The sequence below is a fragment of the Heptranchias perlo genome, chromosome 8, assembly GCF_035084215.1.
Source record: "Heptranchias perlo isolate sHepPer1 chromosome 8, sHepPer1.hap1, whole genome shotgun sequence".
Classification (NCBI taxonomy): domain Eukaryota; kingdom Metazoa; phylum Chordata; class Chondrichthyes; order Hexanchiformes; family Hexanchidae; genus Heptranchias; species Heptranchias perlo.
In genome coordinates, this window is record NC_090332.1 from 58,859,490 (window position 1) to 58,877,773 (window position 18,284).

Consider the following 18,284-nt stretch of genomic DNA (forward strand, 5'->3'; position numbering starts at 1 on the left):
TAATGTTTGACCATAAGATGCTTTTTTCCTTTGACTTGTCAATATTCTGAAACTAAAATATACAGCCGTAGTAAAAGACATCCATGCATAATAAGCAATTTTCATATCGGGTGTCATTTTGATTCTTAGATACTCAGCCAATATACCTTAGATGTGCACCTTAAACATGCTAACTGTTAAGCAGAGCAATGGACAGTAACTGGTAACTCTCTAGCCATTGAGCAATATGCAGGTGGGTGGATAAGAAGGTAGCAGGGTCAGATGGATTATTGAGGTAGCAACAGTCCCAGGTCATTTTGTTGAGGTTTTGATTTCAGAGATTTTCATGGTGTAAACGGTTTGTACATTAGAATAACTTCATTATAACTAGCTTGGTGTCGTAAGCAGTTTCATCATAAACTTTTACTGTGTCCTAGTTCTTCTACATAAAATTACATAGAACGTACAGCGCAGAAACAGGCCGTTCGGCCTAACTGGCACATGCCAGTGTTTATGCTCTACATGAGCCTTCTTCCACCCCTCCTCTTCTAACTCTATCAACATATCCTTCTATTCCTTTCTCCCTGATGTTTATCTAGCTTCCCCTTAAATGCATCTATGCTATTCGCCTCACTTACACCTTGTGGTAGTGAGTTCCATTCTCTGGGCAAAGCAGTTTCTCCTGAATTTCCTATTGGATTTATTAGTGCCTACCCCTAGTTTTGGTCTCCCCCACAAGTGGAAACATCATCTTCTTTGTCTAGCCTATCAAACACTTTCATAATCTTAAAGACCTATCAGGTCACCTCTCAGCCTCCTTTTCTAAAGAAATGAGCCCCAGCCTGTTCAATCTTTCCTGATGGGTATAACCTCTCTGATTATACCTAAAGCAGATTTCAACATGGTTAAAAAAACTCAATGCAAGAGTTGACTTAAAGCCTCATTATAACAAAGTGTTAATTATTTAATCCTTTGTAAAATGTTGTGAATTGAACTTCAAAGAATAAAGAGCTGTTAATGCACCTAGCATGCCCTTGTAGCAGGAAAGGGCCCTGTTTAGCTGTCTGGCAGTTTGCTGAAGAAACCTGGTCGATACTATATTTTTTGAAAGCTATGAATACTCCAAATGCTAAGATCTCTCTTCCACTAGTAAACCAGTTTGCTTCTGAATATTGAGCAAGCAGTTAGATACTAAGACTTCCCAGTCTTTTATCTTTTTATTTGTAAATACGTAGCAGGCCCGTCAACATCGGTACAGAGAAAGGGCAGGGTAATCTTTTTTAGGTGAGGAACACTAACCAGTTGACTGTCTTTTCTCTTTAGACACTGATGGATCTGCTGTGTATGATTTGGGTACGGTAGTATAGTGGTTTTGTTACTGGACTAGTAATCCAGAGGCCTGGACTAGTAATCCGGATTACATGAGTTCAAATCCCACCATGGCAGCTGGAGAATTTAAATTTAGTTAAATAAAAAATCTAGTATCTGTAATAGAGACCATGAAAATACCAGATTGTTGTAAAAACCCATCTGGTTCACTAATGTCCTTTTAGGGAAGGAAACCTGTCCTTACCCAGTCTGGCCTATGTGACTCCAGCAATGTGGTTGATTCTTAACTGCCCTCTGAAATGGCCTAGCAAGCCACTCAGTTGTACAATCCCACAACACAAAGCCCCACAGACTGCAGCAGTTCAAGGTGGCTCACCACCACCTTCTCAACGGCAATAAATGCTGGCCTTGCCAGCGACACCCACCAATGTTCCCTCTAATTTTTTTTCAGCCATGTGTGGCATGAGTTTGGGTTTGTGCGCTGATGTAAAGGCTGTGTGTGCCACTTTTTTTTTAAAATCACTACTTTGAATAGAACATCTTTTTAGAAAACTTTATTCTTACTCCAAGGTATATAACAAACAGAACAAATGTACAAAATAATGGATAATTGTAACAATTTAATGTTATATTGGCTGATAAAATAATATAATTTGTGAAATGGGTTTCCTAAGTTGCACCAGGATTGAGCAGACCAGTCTTATATTAAAAATTATCTGATGGGAATGATTCCCATCAGCTTTTTGTTGAATCAGCTTAATGACTTTGACTCAAACAGAAATAAATTGTGTGGAGTCAGAATTTTTAAATTGAGTTAAATACAAAACAGCTGTTAAATCAATCAGTGTGAATTTGGGGATAGGAAAAGTTTAATTAGAGCTCTTTCCCCCCCCCCCCCTTTTGAACCCTCAGCAGAGTTTTTAAAAATTATTGCACTACAATTGTACATCTTGCAGGTCTCATTAGTTTTGGCTGCCTCTATGTAAGGCAGGGAGCAGTTTGGTCATGAACCTGAACTGAGGGAGGCAAAGGACAAAGATTAAGAGGAGACAATCCTTGGGGCAGCTGAAGGCTTTTGGATAGCAGTTGTATAAAACAATTTAAATCAACTTCATTGTTTTGATTACAATGTACCAATGTGATTGGAAAGTATATTTTAGCACAATTGTAGAAGGATCTTTAATAATATTACACTATTTGTGTCTGAATTACTTAATTTGTAAACATGAAATATGGAAATTGATAAATGATTATTAAAATATGCCAGGTAATTTGGGTTCATTTGTAGTTTACTTCAGAAGTGAATGTTGAATAGGATGGTGACAAAAACTGTTAATTGCACTAATTGTAGACTCCCTCCAAAGAACTAAAGCACATCATCTTTATCATTCTTTTGACCTAAACCAAAAAAATGCTTTAAATTTGTCTTTTTTAGAATAAAGTAACAGTTCTCCACAATTCGCACTTGAGGTGAAAAGCTTTCATTTAATTGAACGCACCTCCTCACTGAATCTTAACTTCAGCACATAAGGATTTAGTATTGATTGGAAACTCAAATCAGTTAATCATGAAGGGATGGAAATGTGTATGTATGTAATTATTACATACGTACAAACATACACGTGCACACGCGGAGCAGCTGTACCACTGACCTGCACTGGACTCCGACGTCCGGAGTACAACGCTCCCATCCAACCTAACTAACTCCCGCCCTTGCTGCAAAGTGATTGATAGCTGACGTCACCTCAGCAGCATCTCCATTAGAGAGCACTGGTTTGGTGTGCGGATGGAATGGTGACATGCGCGGCATATAACAAACTGCTGTGCAGCCGCGCACCCATGCAGCAGTGATGCCCACATCCCATGAATGAACCAAAAAAAATCTAGCATTCTTTTGGATAAGGTCAAAAGAATGATAAAGATGACACCAAAAACTTTGGCTTGATAAAAGAACCTCATATATTGTGGGTTTTGAAATGAGGTTATTTGTGCTTTAGTTCTTTGAAAGTCAACAAGTGCAGCAAGGTTTTCCATTTTGAAGAAGCTCAATATAGTAGCAGTTGCCCAAATATTGGCACAAGGAAGCATTTCATGTGATATATTCAGATGTACTATCTCTGTTCTACAGGATTTTATTTTCTATGCTCCTCGTCTGAGAATAAACAAGAGAATCTTGCAGCTCTGCATGGGCAACCATGAGCTGTACATGAGGCGCCGGAAACCTGACACCATCGAAGTGCAGCAGATGAAGGCCCAGGCTCGAGAGGAGAAACACAAGAGACAGCTGGAGAAGTAAGAGGTCCAATCTATTTTCATCCCATACTTACTGCACATATTGACTCAATGATGGCTCTCTTGCCTGAATCAGAAAGTTGGGTTGAAGACCCACTCCAGAAACTTGACCACATTAATCTAGGCTGATGGAGTGCTGCTCTGTCTGAAGTGCTGTATTTCGATGAGACATTAAACTGAGGCCCCATCTACCTAATCAGCTGGACATTAAATAGTGCCATCTTATGTTTTGAGAGGAGCAAGGTGTCCTGGCCAACAAATTGACTGCTGCGTTTCCTACATTACTCCAATGACTACACTTCCGAAGTAATCCATTGGCTGTGAATTGCTTTGGGACATCCTGAAGTTCTTTCTTCACTTTCACTTTCCTGCACTGCTCCTGTTCCTTCAGGACCAACTCTGCTCTTCAGCTATTTTTTTGAAGTAAATCTCCCACCTTGTAATAACATTACAGGCTTTAAAATCTGAATAAACATCTTGTTTTTTATTTTAGATCTTTTAGTCAGATGTTAATGTTTAAATGCTGTGCAATATTTAGCTTTACAACACTAATTGTTTTATAAATATATACAAGATGCACATCCTCCAATGTTTTGTTGTGTTCTCAAAGGGTATGTTGTTGATTGTGTACTTCTGCCAGATTAGCTTCCCATTGCACACTCTGACCTGGTTCGTTGACAGAGTGCATCTCCTATCTATGACATTATCAACCGAGGGAGGTCCTGAGTTGAGTGAGAGTAGCCCTATTAAGGCACTTTAGATTTATGATCATTCAGTAAAGAATTTTTAAGTTTGATTATTTGACTCTCCAAGCTCACTCTTTCTTGAATATGCTAAGATTCTGTTCCAGTAATCGGTAGGGGAATCTGAGGTAAAGGAATTGGATCTTGCATTTAATGTTTTATGGCATCAGGAAAGTGTAGGTTAAGGCAGTCACTCCATAGTGACTGCCTTATTTTAAAATCAACTGGGAAATATTTGAGACTCTTCCACGTACAAGAAGTGTAAGGGAGCCACACATCAGTCGCCATTGAATGCACCCATGTTGCCTTGCTTCATACATTCCAAAACTGGTACAAGCAAGAGCAACCATTTAATCTCAACCAAAAAAACACCAAAAGCTGGTGAAAGATAGGGGTGGAGGAAGAAAGTGGAAAATTGAGACCGAATTGGAGGGAGTTATAAGTTGGATCAGCATTATCTTTGTCTTTTGTGGTACACTTTGATTAATCCGTATAGTAATTTGTGCTTCCTGTCTCCTTGGTACAAGAGGAAATGTCTTATACAGGTGACATTCTAAAGTGGCTGTTTGCAACACCAAGCTTGACTTGGCTGTCATCTAGAGAACAGTAAATCTTTAACCTTTCTATGTGCAGGGCACAGTTGGAGCAAGAAAAGCAAAAGAGAGAGATAATAGAAAAGGAGAAAGAGCAGATGGAGAAGGAAACTCGTGATCTGATGTTGAAGCTGAAACTGTATGAGGATCAGACAAAGAAAGCTGAAAGAGGTAAGTCCTGTAAATGGTGCAGGGCAATGAGGTGGTAATTCACAGCACTCCTACCTGCTACTGTGTCCATTCTCCAGAGAATGAACATGTGGAAAAATTGGGACTGCTTGTCTGGTTCTTTAATGGATTTGTAGATGAGTCACCACAAGGTCAGTCACTACATCTAACCCATATGATTGGGAGTGACCTGCTTTATAAATTATATCTAAATGTTATCGTAATGCATTCCTGCTAGAGTTATTTCTGATTATGAATTTCAGTAACTGAATTGTTGTACGTGCTATAGCTAGCTTTTGGTACTTGTGTTTTTCCCAGGTGAATATGCTTTAAATTCCACTTGAGTGAAATGTGCAATAAGGGTGTCATTATGAGGGGGGGGGGGGGGAGAAAATGAAATGCTCCTGAGATCAGAAGAAGCAAAGCTTCATTGTACTTGCAAGTCACCTCTTGAATTGGATTATTTTTAATTGCTTTAATCATTTAGTTTCCAGCTTTTAATTTGGGTGCTGCTGTTTTAAGGTATTATGGTCAGTCTGTAAGTATAAACTGGCCCTGCTCTAAAATTGTGATTGGATTTGTGACCAATAGTTTAATCTGTTGGTTCCACCCTACAGTCCAGTGATGTTCCATGGCTTCTAATGGGCATGTAGCACCCCTCCCTACTGTAGAGTATTTTGTTTTTCCCAACTCATCTCGCTTGCTGAAACCTGCTTTTTATATTTCTCAATGGATTGGCTGTACTCTTCCTCCATCCATTCATTCATTCATTCAGCCTTCTCTTCCTTGCGCCCCCCAACAAAAATGCACTTTAATTTTTTTAAAAGTGCTCTTGTGCTGGAACTTTGGTCAGGCAACCATTGTATTTAAAGCCTTTCCTGGACTGTGGCTCCACTTCCTGTGAACAGCTATCTTCACTATTGCCTATATACAAATCTTGTTTCACCATTTTATATTCTTGTAAATCAGTATAGTCTGTAATAGTTCTAGTAATGATCCTGTAATTACTCTGCATTAAGGACGGGTGCTAATGCACCTGGTGAGGTGAGAGTGACTGCCCTTGAAATCAAGGCTACATTTGACAGTGTGGCACCAAGCAGCCTTAAGTCAACAGATCAGAGGGAAACCTCCAGTGGCTAGAGTCATACCTGGCACACAGGATGGTGGTTGTTGGAGGCCAATCATCTCAGCCGCAGGGCACCACTCCTAGAGTTGCTCAGGGCAGCATCCTAGGTCCAACTATCTTCAGCTGCTTCATCAATGGCCTTCCCTGTATCATAAGGTCAGAAGTGGGGCTGTTGGCTCCATTCACAATTCCTCAGATAATGAAGCAGTCCTTACCTGCATGCAGCAAAAGATGTGGCTGGCATCCAGGCTTGGGCTGATAAGTGGTAAGTAACATTCTTGTCACAGAAGTGCCAGGTGATGACAATATATAATGAGTCTAACCACCTCCCCTTGACATTCAACAGCATTACCATCCCCAAATCCCCCGCCATCAACATCCTGGGGGTCACCATTGACCAGAAACATAACTGGACCAGCCACATAAATGCTGTGGCTACTAGAGCAGGTCAGAGGCTGGGTATTCTGCAGCAAGTGACTCACCTCCTGACTCCCCAAATGCCCTCCAACACCTACAAGGCAAAAGTCAGGAGTGCGCTGGAATATTCTCCACTTGCCTGGATGGGTACAGCTGTAACAACTCTCTAAAAGCTCGATGCCCTCAAGGCAAAGCAGTCTGCTTGACCACCTTTTTAATATATTAAAAAAATACTCCACCAATGCATTGTGGTTGCTGTGTGTACTATTTACAGGGCTTATTTGACAGCACCTCCTGAGCCCAGAACTGAATGCAGTATTCGAGATGTGGTCTAACCAGAGCTTTATACAACTGTATTGTACAAACCTATATTGCTATTAACTGGAATGAAATGTATTTTACTTTTGAATATTATACCATACTGGCTGCCTGTTTTGTGATTCAGTTGGTCCAGAGAGTAAACTATAACTTGAATAAGTTCAATCCTTTGAATGTCAAACTTCCAATGCTTTGTATTCAAGCCCCCATGAGATGAAGGCTAACACTGCATTAGCCTTTTAAATTATTTTTTGCACTAGTCCACTAGTTTTGTGACTTCTGTACTTGGACGCTTAAATCTCTCCTGCTCCTCCTCAGTTCCTAGCTTCTAGCCATCTAGAAAATAAATGGGTGGGAAGCCACATGCTTTGGTTCATATCCTAGAATCAGCCCACGGAGGCCTACCTGGGTCATTTCTGTTCTAGTCCAATTCTCCTTGGCCACCTGTTATCCTCCACTTCTGGTTCTACAGTGCACATTGAATGTTGTAGATATTTCCCAGCAACTGATGCCTGTGACACCTGTTTGCATTGTTTCCTGACCCTGAAAAACTTTGGGTGTATTGACCGTAGTTTTGGTGTGAAGCAGTTTGCTTTGATGCTGTGAAAATGCAGCCTGAAACTGGAGCCTGGACCTGATCAGATCCAAGGAGTGAGACTTGCAGAAGGAGGCGGTCTCAGTGCTTTTTAGATATGTTAATACAGAGCTGATTGTCTTATCCTTATATCCCTAGTGACCGATGATTGATTGATTGTGCTCTATATTTTATCTTGGATCCTAGACTTGGCTGAGCAGATGCAACGAGCTATTCAGCTGGAAGAAGAGAGGACAAGAGCCCAACATGAAGCTGAACGTCTAGAGGCTGAACGCTTAGATGCCCTCCGAGCTAAGGAGGAGTTGCAGAGACAAGCTGAGGATCAAATGAAGAGCCAGGAGCAATTGGTAAGAACTAGTTTGCCTAACATTAAGGCAGTGGGGCTTGCAGCACATTATTTTAGTTACACCAACTCAATCAGCTGCACAAGATGTTGGTTTATTAAAAATTCTTGCTTCATTTGTACTGTATCAGTAAATGCACAATAAGCTTAAGGAGTGTAGCGAGAAGACCTGGGTTTGAGACATTTAGTACTGAGTGAGATTTGAAAGAGTTGGTGAGCTGATTCATCAAATGAACAATAGCCTTTACATGGCTTGAGAACTTTGATTTAAAAGTTCATTTAATTTCTTTTGGCTTAGTGAAGAATGCCTTGCATTAGGTTTGTTAAATCTTTAGCTATTAGAAAATAGTTGATTGCATTTCAAGTGTAGACTAATGTGTTGTAATTTATAAGTCAGAATTCTCTAGTTTAAAAATGGGCAAGCCCTAGAATTGAAGTGATGAAAAAGGAAAACCAAATGGGCAAAGCCTAGCTGTTCTGGGTCAAACATCTATAATGCTGTAGGTTGTTAAATAGTCTGTCTTGGCTCTCCAATATAAACTTCTTTAAGTGTGCATAGAATATTTGGAATTTTACAAGACATGAGGATAGATTACATTATAACTGTATGCACTAGGCCCTTCACCAATTACATTTCATGAAACCACCAGAATGGATGGATTGTTTATCTGTGTAATATAGTATAATTCTCAATGTACATACTTGGTTTTCAATTCTGTAACAGGCTTCAGAGTTATCCGAATATACAGCCAGGATTGAAGAGCTGGAGGATGCCAGACGAATCAAAGAGGAAGAGGCATACGAATGGCAAAACCGGGTGAAGTCCTATTAGTTGGTACCCATATTTATGCGAGAGACATGCTCTGAAATAAGGAAGCATTTATTTCAATCTGACCTCACCAAGCCTATGGGATTAGCTAATTGCAGCAATAGTATTTTAAGGTGCTTTTATGCCCTTTTGTGACCTGTTATTCTTGGCCACTTTATACTGCTGCCTTTTCGAGTTCTGTGCCAGAGTGGTTGAGGAGGTGTGACACGGCGTACCATCTTCTCACCGTTGCTGAATGCAAGACCCACAAAAATTCTGTTGCTGCAGCTGTGTGGAGTTTAGATGGTCAGTGGCACTCCAGCATAATCCATGTGAGCACCACACAGCTGCAGGTGATATCAGCATAGAGGCCATCCTGCATTGTAAATGTACTGGGGTTTATGGTTCAGCTCTCAATTTCTAGTTGCTGCCGATAGATCTGTCTGCAGCAGGATCCTTTTTTTAAAAAAAAAGCCATCCCAAACCAACCTATGATGTCACTTCATGCATCTGTATACTCTACTAATTAATTGAACTCCATGTTTTAATTTTCACCAAACTCATTTTCCTTTGGACCTACTTTTCAAACTAGACCATTAAGAGTGACAAGTGAGCTGGATTCCATGTCTAACACATGTCCTTGAACAATTGATCTTAACCTGAATTTGAAAACATTGAAGTTATTCACAGACTTCTCATGAGACTTTTTTTTGACTATTCAGCTTACGAGAGCCCTTTGTATATTTGTCACCAGAATCTGACTTGAGATCAAGCCCAATATAATGAAATACTCATCAGGCATTGAATTAGAACTCAAAGGATTTGAAAATTAATATATTCTAACTTTATTTAACGCCCATGGATGGGTGTTCTTGTGGTGTACCTATTCATAGCCTGGGGTTTGTGTGGTCTCGTGGTGTACCTATTCATAGCCTGGGGTTTGTGTGGTCTCGTGGTGTACCTGTTCATAGCCTGGGGTTTGTGTGGTCTCGTGGTGTACCTGTTCATAGCCTGGGGTTTGTGTGTTCTCGTGGTGTACCTGTTCATAGCCTGGGGTTTGTGTGTTCTCGTGGTGTACCTGTTCATAGCCTGGGGTTTGTGTGTTCTCGTGGTGTACCTGTTCATAGCCTGGGGTTTGTGTGTTCTCGTGGTGTACCTGTTCATAGCCTGGGGTTTGTGTGTTCTCGTGGTGTACCTGTTCATAGCCTGGGGTTTGTGTGTTCTCGTGGTGTACCTGTTCATAGCCTGGGGTTTGTGTGGTCTCGTGGTGTACCTGTTCATAGCCTGGGGTTTGTGTGGTCTCGTGGTGTACCTGTTCATAGCCTGGGGTTTGTGTGGTCTCGTGGTGTACCTGTTCATAGCCTGGGGTTTGTGTGGTCTCGTGGTGTACCTGTTCATAGCCCGGGGTTTGTGTGGTCTCGTGTACCTGTTCATAGCCTGGGGTTTGTGTGTTCTCGTGGTGTACCTGTTCATAGCCCGGGGTTTGTGTGGTCTCGTGGTGTACCTGTTCATAGCCCGGGGTTTGTGTGGTCTCGTGGTGTACCTGTTCATAGCCCGGGGTTTGTGTGTTCTCGTGGTGTACCTGTTCATAGCCTGGGGTTTGTGTGTTCTCGTGGTGTACCTGTTCATAGCCTGGGGTTTGTGTGGTCTCGTGGTGTACCTGTTCATAGCCCGGGGTTTGTGTGGTCTCGTGGTGTACCTGTTCATAGCCCGGGGTTTGTGTGGTCTCGTGGTGTACCTGTTCATAGCCCGGGGTTTGTGTGGTCTCGTGGTGTACCTGTTCATAGCCCGGGGTTTGTGTGGTCTCGTGTACCTGTTCATAGCCCGGGGTTTGTGTTCTCGTGGTGTACCTGTTCATAGCCCGGGGTTTGTGTGTTCTCGTGGTGTACCTGTTCATAGCCCGGGGTTTGTGTGTTCTCGTGGTGTACCTGTTCATAGCCCGGGGTTTGTGTGGTCTCGTGTACCTGTTCATAGCCCGGGGTTTGTGTGTTCTCGTGGTGTACCTGTTCATAGCCCGGGGTTTGTGTGTTCTCGTGGTGTACCTGTTCATAGCCCGGGGTTTGTGTGTTCTCGTGGTGTAAAGGCTGTGCTGATGCTTCCTGATTTTGCAGTCAAGGAAACATTTTTTTCTTTGTCATGTTATTCACTAAGAAAGCAAGCGACTACTAGGATGGTGAGAATATTGTAGCTTCTATATTGCTTGCAGTACCACTATGAACTGAGATAGCCATGCCTCTAGCGTTTTCATGCATCTTTCCCATAATACAATACTGAATGCTAGCATGAGCAAAATGTACAGGTAGACAGAGGTGTATATTGATTTTTATCCTGCTACACCCAATACTTTTTCAGTGGTAGTTATATACTGTTACAGGCTGCTTGACTTCCCTCCCAACCACCATTTGTGTCACCTCAAGATTTAGGAGGAGCAGGGACGGGTGCAGTGTGTACCATTGCACTTCAGTACAAAGCTGCAGTATTGCTACTGGGGACGATTTTGTGATCTGGTGCTTGCAGGGAGACACCTCCTGAAAAATCTGGGGCTGTGGGCCCACCATTATCCTGAGGCGCGAACCTGGCAAGTACAGATTCCTTAATGAGGGCTGGATTGCAGGTGATGCCCTTTTCTTTTTTGTTTTTCCCCCCACCCCACACACTCTGGAGCAGCCCAAAAACAAGGGAGTCCTTTGCACCGTGGGTCATGCTGCATTTGGGAGGAATGCTTTGTGAGCTAAGATTGGAACTTGCCCTGTGAGGAATTGTTGACTGCTATTTCATTGAACCACTATGCTCTGTTTTATAAGATTAATTGAATCTAACTTTTAATACATTTATTAAGAAATATGTATACTAAGCCTTCATATTAATCACTTCAGGCAAAGGTGGTCCAGGATGATTTGGAGAAAACAAAGGAGGAGCTGCACATGGTATTATCTGCCCCTGCCCCTCCCCCTCCTCCACCCCCTCCACCAGTCTATGAGCATCTAGAGGAGAGTGAGCATGATGATGCTGAAGAGAATCATACCATGTACAGTGCTGATCTCGCAACTGAAGGTATCTTGGATCACAGAAATGAAGAAGATCGTGTGACAGAAGCGGAGAAGAATGAACGAGTGCAGCAGCAACTGATGGTAAGGTGTTGTATTGGCTGCAGTAGATACTATATGGCAGCATGCAGTGTTAAATGTGTGCATTGGGCTGTGTTTTAAGGCTGATATTCATAACTAGTTCAAATATCTGGTTAAGAACAGGACTCAAGGTCAGAAGTATAGGAAATGCTCAATTATTCTATGCAATATTTTTGGTCTGTGGCACATGGGTCAACATCAAATACTTGCATTTATATAGTGCTATTAACAGAGTAACCCAGGCTTGGGCTCATAAGTGGCAAGTAACATTCGTGCCAGATAAGTGCCAGGCAATGACCATCTCCAACAAGAGAGAGTCTAACCACCTCCCCTTGACATTCAACGGCATTACCATCGCCGAATTTTTTTTAAAATTTATTCGTTCACGGGATGTGGGCATCGCTGGCGGGCCAGCATTTATTGCCCATCCCTAATTGCCCTTGAAGGTGGTGGTGAGCCACCTTCTTGAATCCCCCACCATCAACATCCTGGGGGTCACCATTGACCAGAAACTTAACTGGACCAGCCATATAAATACTGTGGCTACGAGAGCAGGTCAGAGGCTGGGTATTCTGTGGCGAGTGACTCACCACCTAACTCCCCAAAGCCTTTCCACCATCTACAAGGCACAAGTCAGGAGTGTGATGGAATACTCTCCACTTGCTTCGATGAGTGCAGCTCCAACAACACTCAAGAAGATCGACACCATCCAAGATAAAGCAGCCCGCTTGATTGGCACCCCATCCACCACCCTGAACATTCACTCCCTTCACCACCGGCGCACTGTGGCTGCATTGTGTACCATCCACAGGATGCACTGCAGCAACTCGCCAAGGCTTCTTCAACAGCACCTCCCAAACCCGCGACCTCTACCACCTAGAAGGACAAGAGCAGCAGGCGCATGGGAACAACACCACCTGCACGTTCCCCTCCAAGTCACACACCATCCCGACTTGGAAATATATCGCCGTTCCTTCATTGTCGCTGGGTCAAAATCCTGGAACTCCCTTCCTAACAGCACTGTGGGAGAACCGTCACCACACGGACTGCAGCGGTTCAAGAAGGCGGCTCACCACCACCTTCTCGCGGGCAATTAGGGATGGGCAATAAATGCTGGCCTCGCCAGCGACGCCCACATCCCGTGAACGAATTTTTTTTTTAAAAGTCTCCAGGCGCTTCACGAGCGATTTTCAAACAAAATTTGACACCGAGCCACATATGGAGATATTAGGACAGGTGACCAAAAGCTTGGATAAAGAGGTAGGTTTTAAGGAAGGGTCAAGGTAGAATAATGCACACTCTTGGTTAGGGAGAAATTTCAGTTTTATTTTGGCAGTATTACCATTGGTGACTCATATCTTTCAGGAATCCATCCCCTGTAGAGTCCTTGATATACACAATCCTGATGAAAGAAGGAAACTTGGTAGCCTGAACTTCCTATTCCATACTTATGGGCTTGAGTGTTTTGAACTCGAGCTTCAGCATGACCCGGATATACTGGGTGTTAACCAGTCTATGGGGAAAGTCTGGGCTAAACACCGGCACAGGCCAGTTGGACCGAATAGCCTGTTTCTGTGCTGTAAACTTGATGTAACTTCTTCTATATTAGAGAAGCTCTTGTTTATATTCTAGAAAGGTGGTGATTGAAGGGGGAGGAGTAGGACCTTCTCTGAGGTATACAAAGTACTAAATGGGATAGATAGATAGAGAGAGATAACGACCGGTGACAAGGAGCGGTACGGCCATGTGCGGATCCAATGCAATGATCGCTGCATCTGAGTTGTATGTGCCATGTGGTTTTGCGGTGAGGTGTGACTGTCAATTTGTAAATGTCTGTTTTGTTCTTCCTCCCCTTCCCTCCCTCCCCATCAAAAACCCAGTTATTGAGTACTGAGCTCGCCCAAGCCAGAGATGAAAGCAAGAAAACTTCCAACGACATCATCCACTTGGAAAATGTCCGAAAAGGACAAGACAAATATAAAACACTCCGTCAGATCCGACGAGGGAACACCAAGCAGAGGGTGGATGAGTTTGAATCTATGTAAAATTTCACTGACCGCAGTACTTGTGCATTGCTCTACACAGGATGATAAACGATTTGAAGTATTTTACTTTTCTCAGTGGTCACTGCAGCAACCAGCTTGGATTCTATAATAGAGGCTGGGTAGGCCCACAGCCTGAAGTCTCCATTTTTTTTTCTTAGGTTTTGCCAAGTCTAAATTTTATATAAAGATGTGTCAATTTTGAATAGTTTTTGTTTAAATAATCTCTTCATTCTTGAGCAATGAACCAGATTGTTGGTCACATTGTTTTAAAGCATCTTTGTAAGCATTTCAGTGCTTGAAGAAAACCTTCTTCAGTCTGAGATGTGCTACAGTGCATAAATGATTGTTCGGTGCCAAAAATAGTTTAATGAACAAGTTTTTTGGAAAGGGAAGGAAACTAGCCAATGCCCTAACATTACAGCTGAAATGGCCAAGTTCATGAATTGGAGAACAGGATTTTCATTGAAAGCAAATTGCTCCATTGTGTCACTTGGTACCATAGTCACCCATGTGAAATGATGATTTTGAATAGTGCTTCCCACTCTGCAGATGAGGATTCAGATTTGATATAGCAAGTATTAGTGGGCATGTGCAGACAATAGTGACTGCATGCAAATGATCAATGAAACACATGATTGAAACACTTAAGACACCTTCTTTCTGTAGATTGCCTCCAATTAGGAACTTTCATAGGTTTTAATGTAATATCACAATATCTAGTGTGTAATATATACAGTTCACTTTAAAAATAACTTGTGGGGAAATGGTTCATGCTTTGTATATTTTTGCTATTACAAGATTTGTGCTTCAACACTTAAAGGTGTCAAAAAGTTACAGAATAAAAACTAGTGTTGTGTGCTACTGAAGCAAATCTGACTTTATTTTGTAGAATGAATCTATTTGTGAAGTTTTTTTATTTTAGACCAAATGAGTAGTAATGCATATTTGTAAAAAAAAATTTAGCAGGAAGAGCAAAATCTCATGTTCTATTTAATCTGATCACTGGTTCAACTAACGAAGACAATTGTTGCAACTAAATAAGCCAATCTTTAATTTAGACATTATAAACCCTTTACATCTGAGGATTCATAATTAACGATGTATGTTCTCGGTGAGCAATGTGAAACTGTCACACTGTATTATCACTACACTCTTTCATAATGGTATGCTTATCAAAATGACCAGCTCTGCTCCTCCAATCTATATTTTGGTTGCTCTGCACTTTGTACTTGCAAGTCTTGTACTAATATGGTTTTTGCAATGTCGAATTGCATCTAATAAAGATTTTGGCAATGCTTCAGGGCATTTACTCACTTGACCTTGCTCTTGCTGCCATCAGTCATTCCATTTATGTTCTGGAAAAGTGTGCACATCATAAACACTGCCATGCACATTGCTCTTGCTCTCTACACGTTTGTTCTTGGTTGAGGCCAGATTAAGGGCTAAATCAAGATATGGCCAACCTCTTTAAAGCTGGCAAAACTGATCTGACTATGGTGCTGTAGAACAGTACTGCACAGAGTTGGCTATTCTATAACTGCTGTAGAATAGCACTGTCAAGTTGGTGCATTTGGTCATTATCTCCATAACACCCCTAAAATAAATTCACAGATGGACAAATTCGTACCTTTGCACTGACTCACTTGTCACAAAGGGTTAGGCCACGTAGATATTGCATTAACGTTACTTTAAACTCCTAAATAATAAAAAAATAACTGAGATTCCTCTGGTGGTTCAATGAGTTTATCCAGTGAGTAGCTGAGTCTTTCAGATCAAAAAGGACCCAGATTTGTGTTCTCACCCAGGGTGTACAGGGCACAATTTCAAAATTTGCAGAGAACACAAAACTTGGAAGGGTAGTGATAGACTGCAAGAGGATATTGATACTCTGATGGCATGGGCCGACACATGGCAGATGAAGTTTAACGCGGAAAAATGTGAGGTGATTCATTTCAGTAGGAAAAATTAGGAGAGGCAATATAAACTGGCAGGGCAGGTTGAGAAAGCGGTTAAAAAAGGTCCTGGGCTTTATAAATAAAGTCAGAGTACAAAAGTATGGAAGTCATGATGGACCTTTATAAAATACTGGTTTGGCCACAACTGGAGTATTGTGTCCAGTTCTGGGTATTGCACTTTAGGAAGGATGTGAAGGCCTTAGAGAGGATGCAGAGGAGATTTACTAGAATGATTCCAGGGATGAGGGACTTAAATTACGTGGATAGACTGGAGAGGCTGGGATTGTTCTCCTTGGAACAGAGAAAGTTGAGAGGAGATTTGAAACAGGTATTCAAAATCATGAAGGGTCTAGACAGAGTGGATAGACATAAACTGTTCCCATTGGCAGAAGGGTCAAGAACCAGAGGGCATAGATTTAAGGTGATTGGCAAAAGAACCAAAGGTGATACGAGGAGAAACTTTTTTACACAGCGAGTGGTTAGGATCTGGAATGCACTGCCCGAGGGAGTGGTGGAGGCAGATTCAATCATGGCCTTCAGAAGGGAACTGGATAGGTACTTGAAACAAAAAAGTGTGCAGGGCTACAGGTATAGGGCGGGGCAGTGGGACTAGCTGGATTGCTCATGCATAGAGCCGGCATGGACTCGATGGGCCGAATGACCTCCTTCCGTGCTGTAACCTTCTATGATTCTATGATTTCTGCTGGCTGTTGACATTTCTGCATTGTACCTGACGAAGAATGGGACACTTGTGTATTTGGAAAACTGCCTTGAGTGCTTGGAAGACCAATGGGTAATCATAATACAGACAGCAAATCGGGAAATGCCAGGAAAAATATTGTGAATACTGATGAATTCATATTCCCCCATGATGGGTGTTCGCACCACAGGAGCACCATTCTTACAGTATGCTTTAAAGTGAAGTAAGGATAACCTCCATATGTAGTCAGTTCAAAGGTCAAGTTGCAGGTAGAATTTTCCAATCCGCCCAAACCTTGCATTTTCATAATACAGTCCAAGGTGAAGAACACTGATGCAATCATCTAAAGTTTGAGCAAGCACCCTGTCCTCCAGTCTTTTGCTAGCTATTTGACTTTCACATGACCTGACTAGTGAACTTTATCATCCACCTTTCAGCTCTTTTCAGGAATTCTAAAAGAAAGATCTGTGCACAGGTTATTAACCCATTAGCCCATCTTTATACTAACAATTGCCACTCATGACGTTTTAATATTTGTTCTCTGGATGTGAATGATACTGTCCAGGCCCCATTTATTGCCTATCCCTAGTTGCTTCAAGGTGATGGAGGGCCTTCTCCTTGAACTGCTGCAGTCATTATGGTGATCCCATGATGATCCTCGATGGGGAATTCCAGGGTATTGACCCATGACGGTGCAGGAATAGCAACATATATCAGGATAGCAGGTGATGGTGTTCCCACAACATTGCTGCAGTTGGACATCTTGGTGTTGGAGCTCACAAGGAAGGGAGGTACCGTTGAAGTAACTTTGGGTGAGTTGCTGCAGTGCATCCTGTAAACCCGTGTCAGCCATGACTCAATGGTAGCACTCTCGCCTCTGAGTCAGAAAGTTGAGCACAAAATCTAGGCTGACACTTCAATGTAGTCCTGATGGAATGTTGAACAGTCGGAGGTGCTATCTTTCAGATGAGACGTTAAACTGAGGTCTGTCCTCTAATGTGGACGTAAAAGATCCTATGGCGCTATTCAAAGAAGAGCAGGGGAGTTCTCCCCAGTGTCCTGGCCAATATTTATTCCTCAACCAACAACACAAAAAAAAGTTGACCACATTGCTGTTTGTGGGACTTTGCTATGTGCAAATCGGCTGCCAAGTTTCCTGCATTACCACAGTTACTGCACTTCCAAAAAGTACTTAATTGGCTGGAAAGCGGTTTGGGCCTTACAAAGGAAAGCCTCATCTTACAAAAAGAGTAGGAGACTTTAATTTTCGTATAGACTGGGGATAGCAAAACAGCTCAAGTCCCAAAGGCAGCAAATTTCGAGTGTATTCAAGACGCTTTCTGAAATCATATGAACCAACAAGAGAACAGGCCATATTAGATTTAGTGATGAGTCTGAATTAGTCAACAATCTAACGGTAAGGGAATACCTAGCTAACAGTGACCATAACATGATAGGTTTGAGAGGGAGAAGAGCGAGTCATGAATTAAGGTTTTAAATTTACTTCGGAGGGGTGAGGTAGTAATTGATCACAGTAGACTGTGCAGAACTATTAATGGATAAAACTACAGATGAACAGTGGGAGGTGTTCAAAGAAGTATATGGTAGAATACAAGACCTGGTATTATAATACCATCGTAGGTATAGCACAGGAGGAGGCCATTCAGCCCATCGTGCTTGTTCCAGCTCTTTGAAAGAGCTATCCAATTAGACCCATACCTTGCTCTTTCCCCTCAGCCCTTTAC

At 42.1% G+C, this 18,284-nt stretch overlaps 1 protein-coding gene across 2 annotated transcripts in view; it reads left to right on the top strand.

Moving 5' to 3' along the window:
- ezrb (ezrin b) overlaps positions 1–15,202 on the top strand; it is a 109,528-nt gene extending 94,326 nt beyond the window's left edge. For both annotated transcript variants that reach the window (XM_067989149.1, XM_067989148.1), the window contains exons 9-14: positions 3,437–3,600; positions 4,977–5,107; positions 7,747–7,907; positions 8,628–8,720; positions 11,588–11,842; positions 13,720–15,202. In XM_067989149.1, coding sequence (XP_067845250.1) covers positions 3,437–3,600; positions 4,977–5,107; positions 7,747–7,907; positions 8,628–8,720; positions 11,588–11,842; positions 13,720–13,884 — 969 coding nt within the window. In that variant the 3' untranslated portion in view covers positions 13,885–15,202. The remainder of the gene's footprint in view (positions 1–3,436; positions 3,601–4,976; positions 5,108–7,746; positions 7,908–8,627; positions 8,721–11,587; positions 11,843–13,719) is intronic.
- The last annotated feature ends 3,082 nt before the right edge of the window (positions 15,203–18,284 follow it).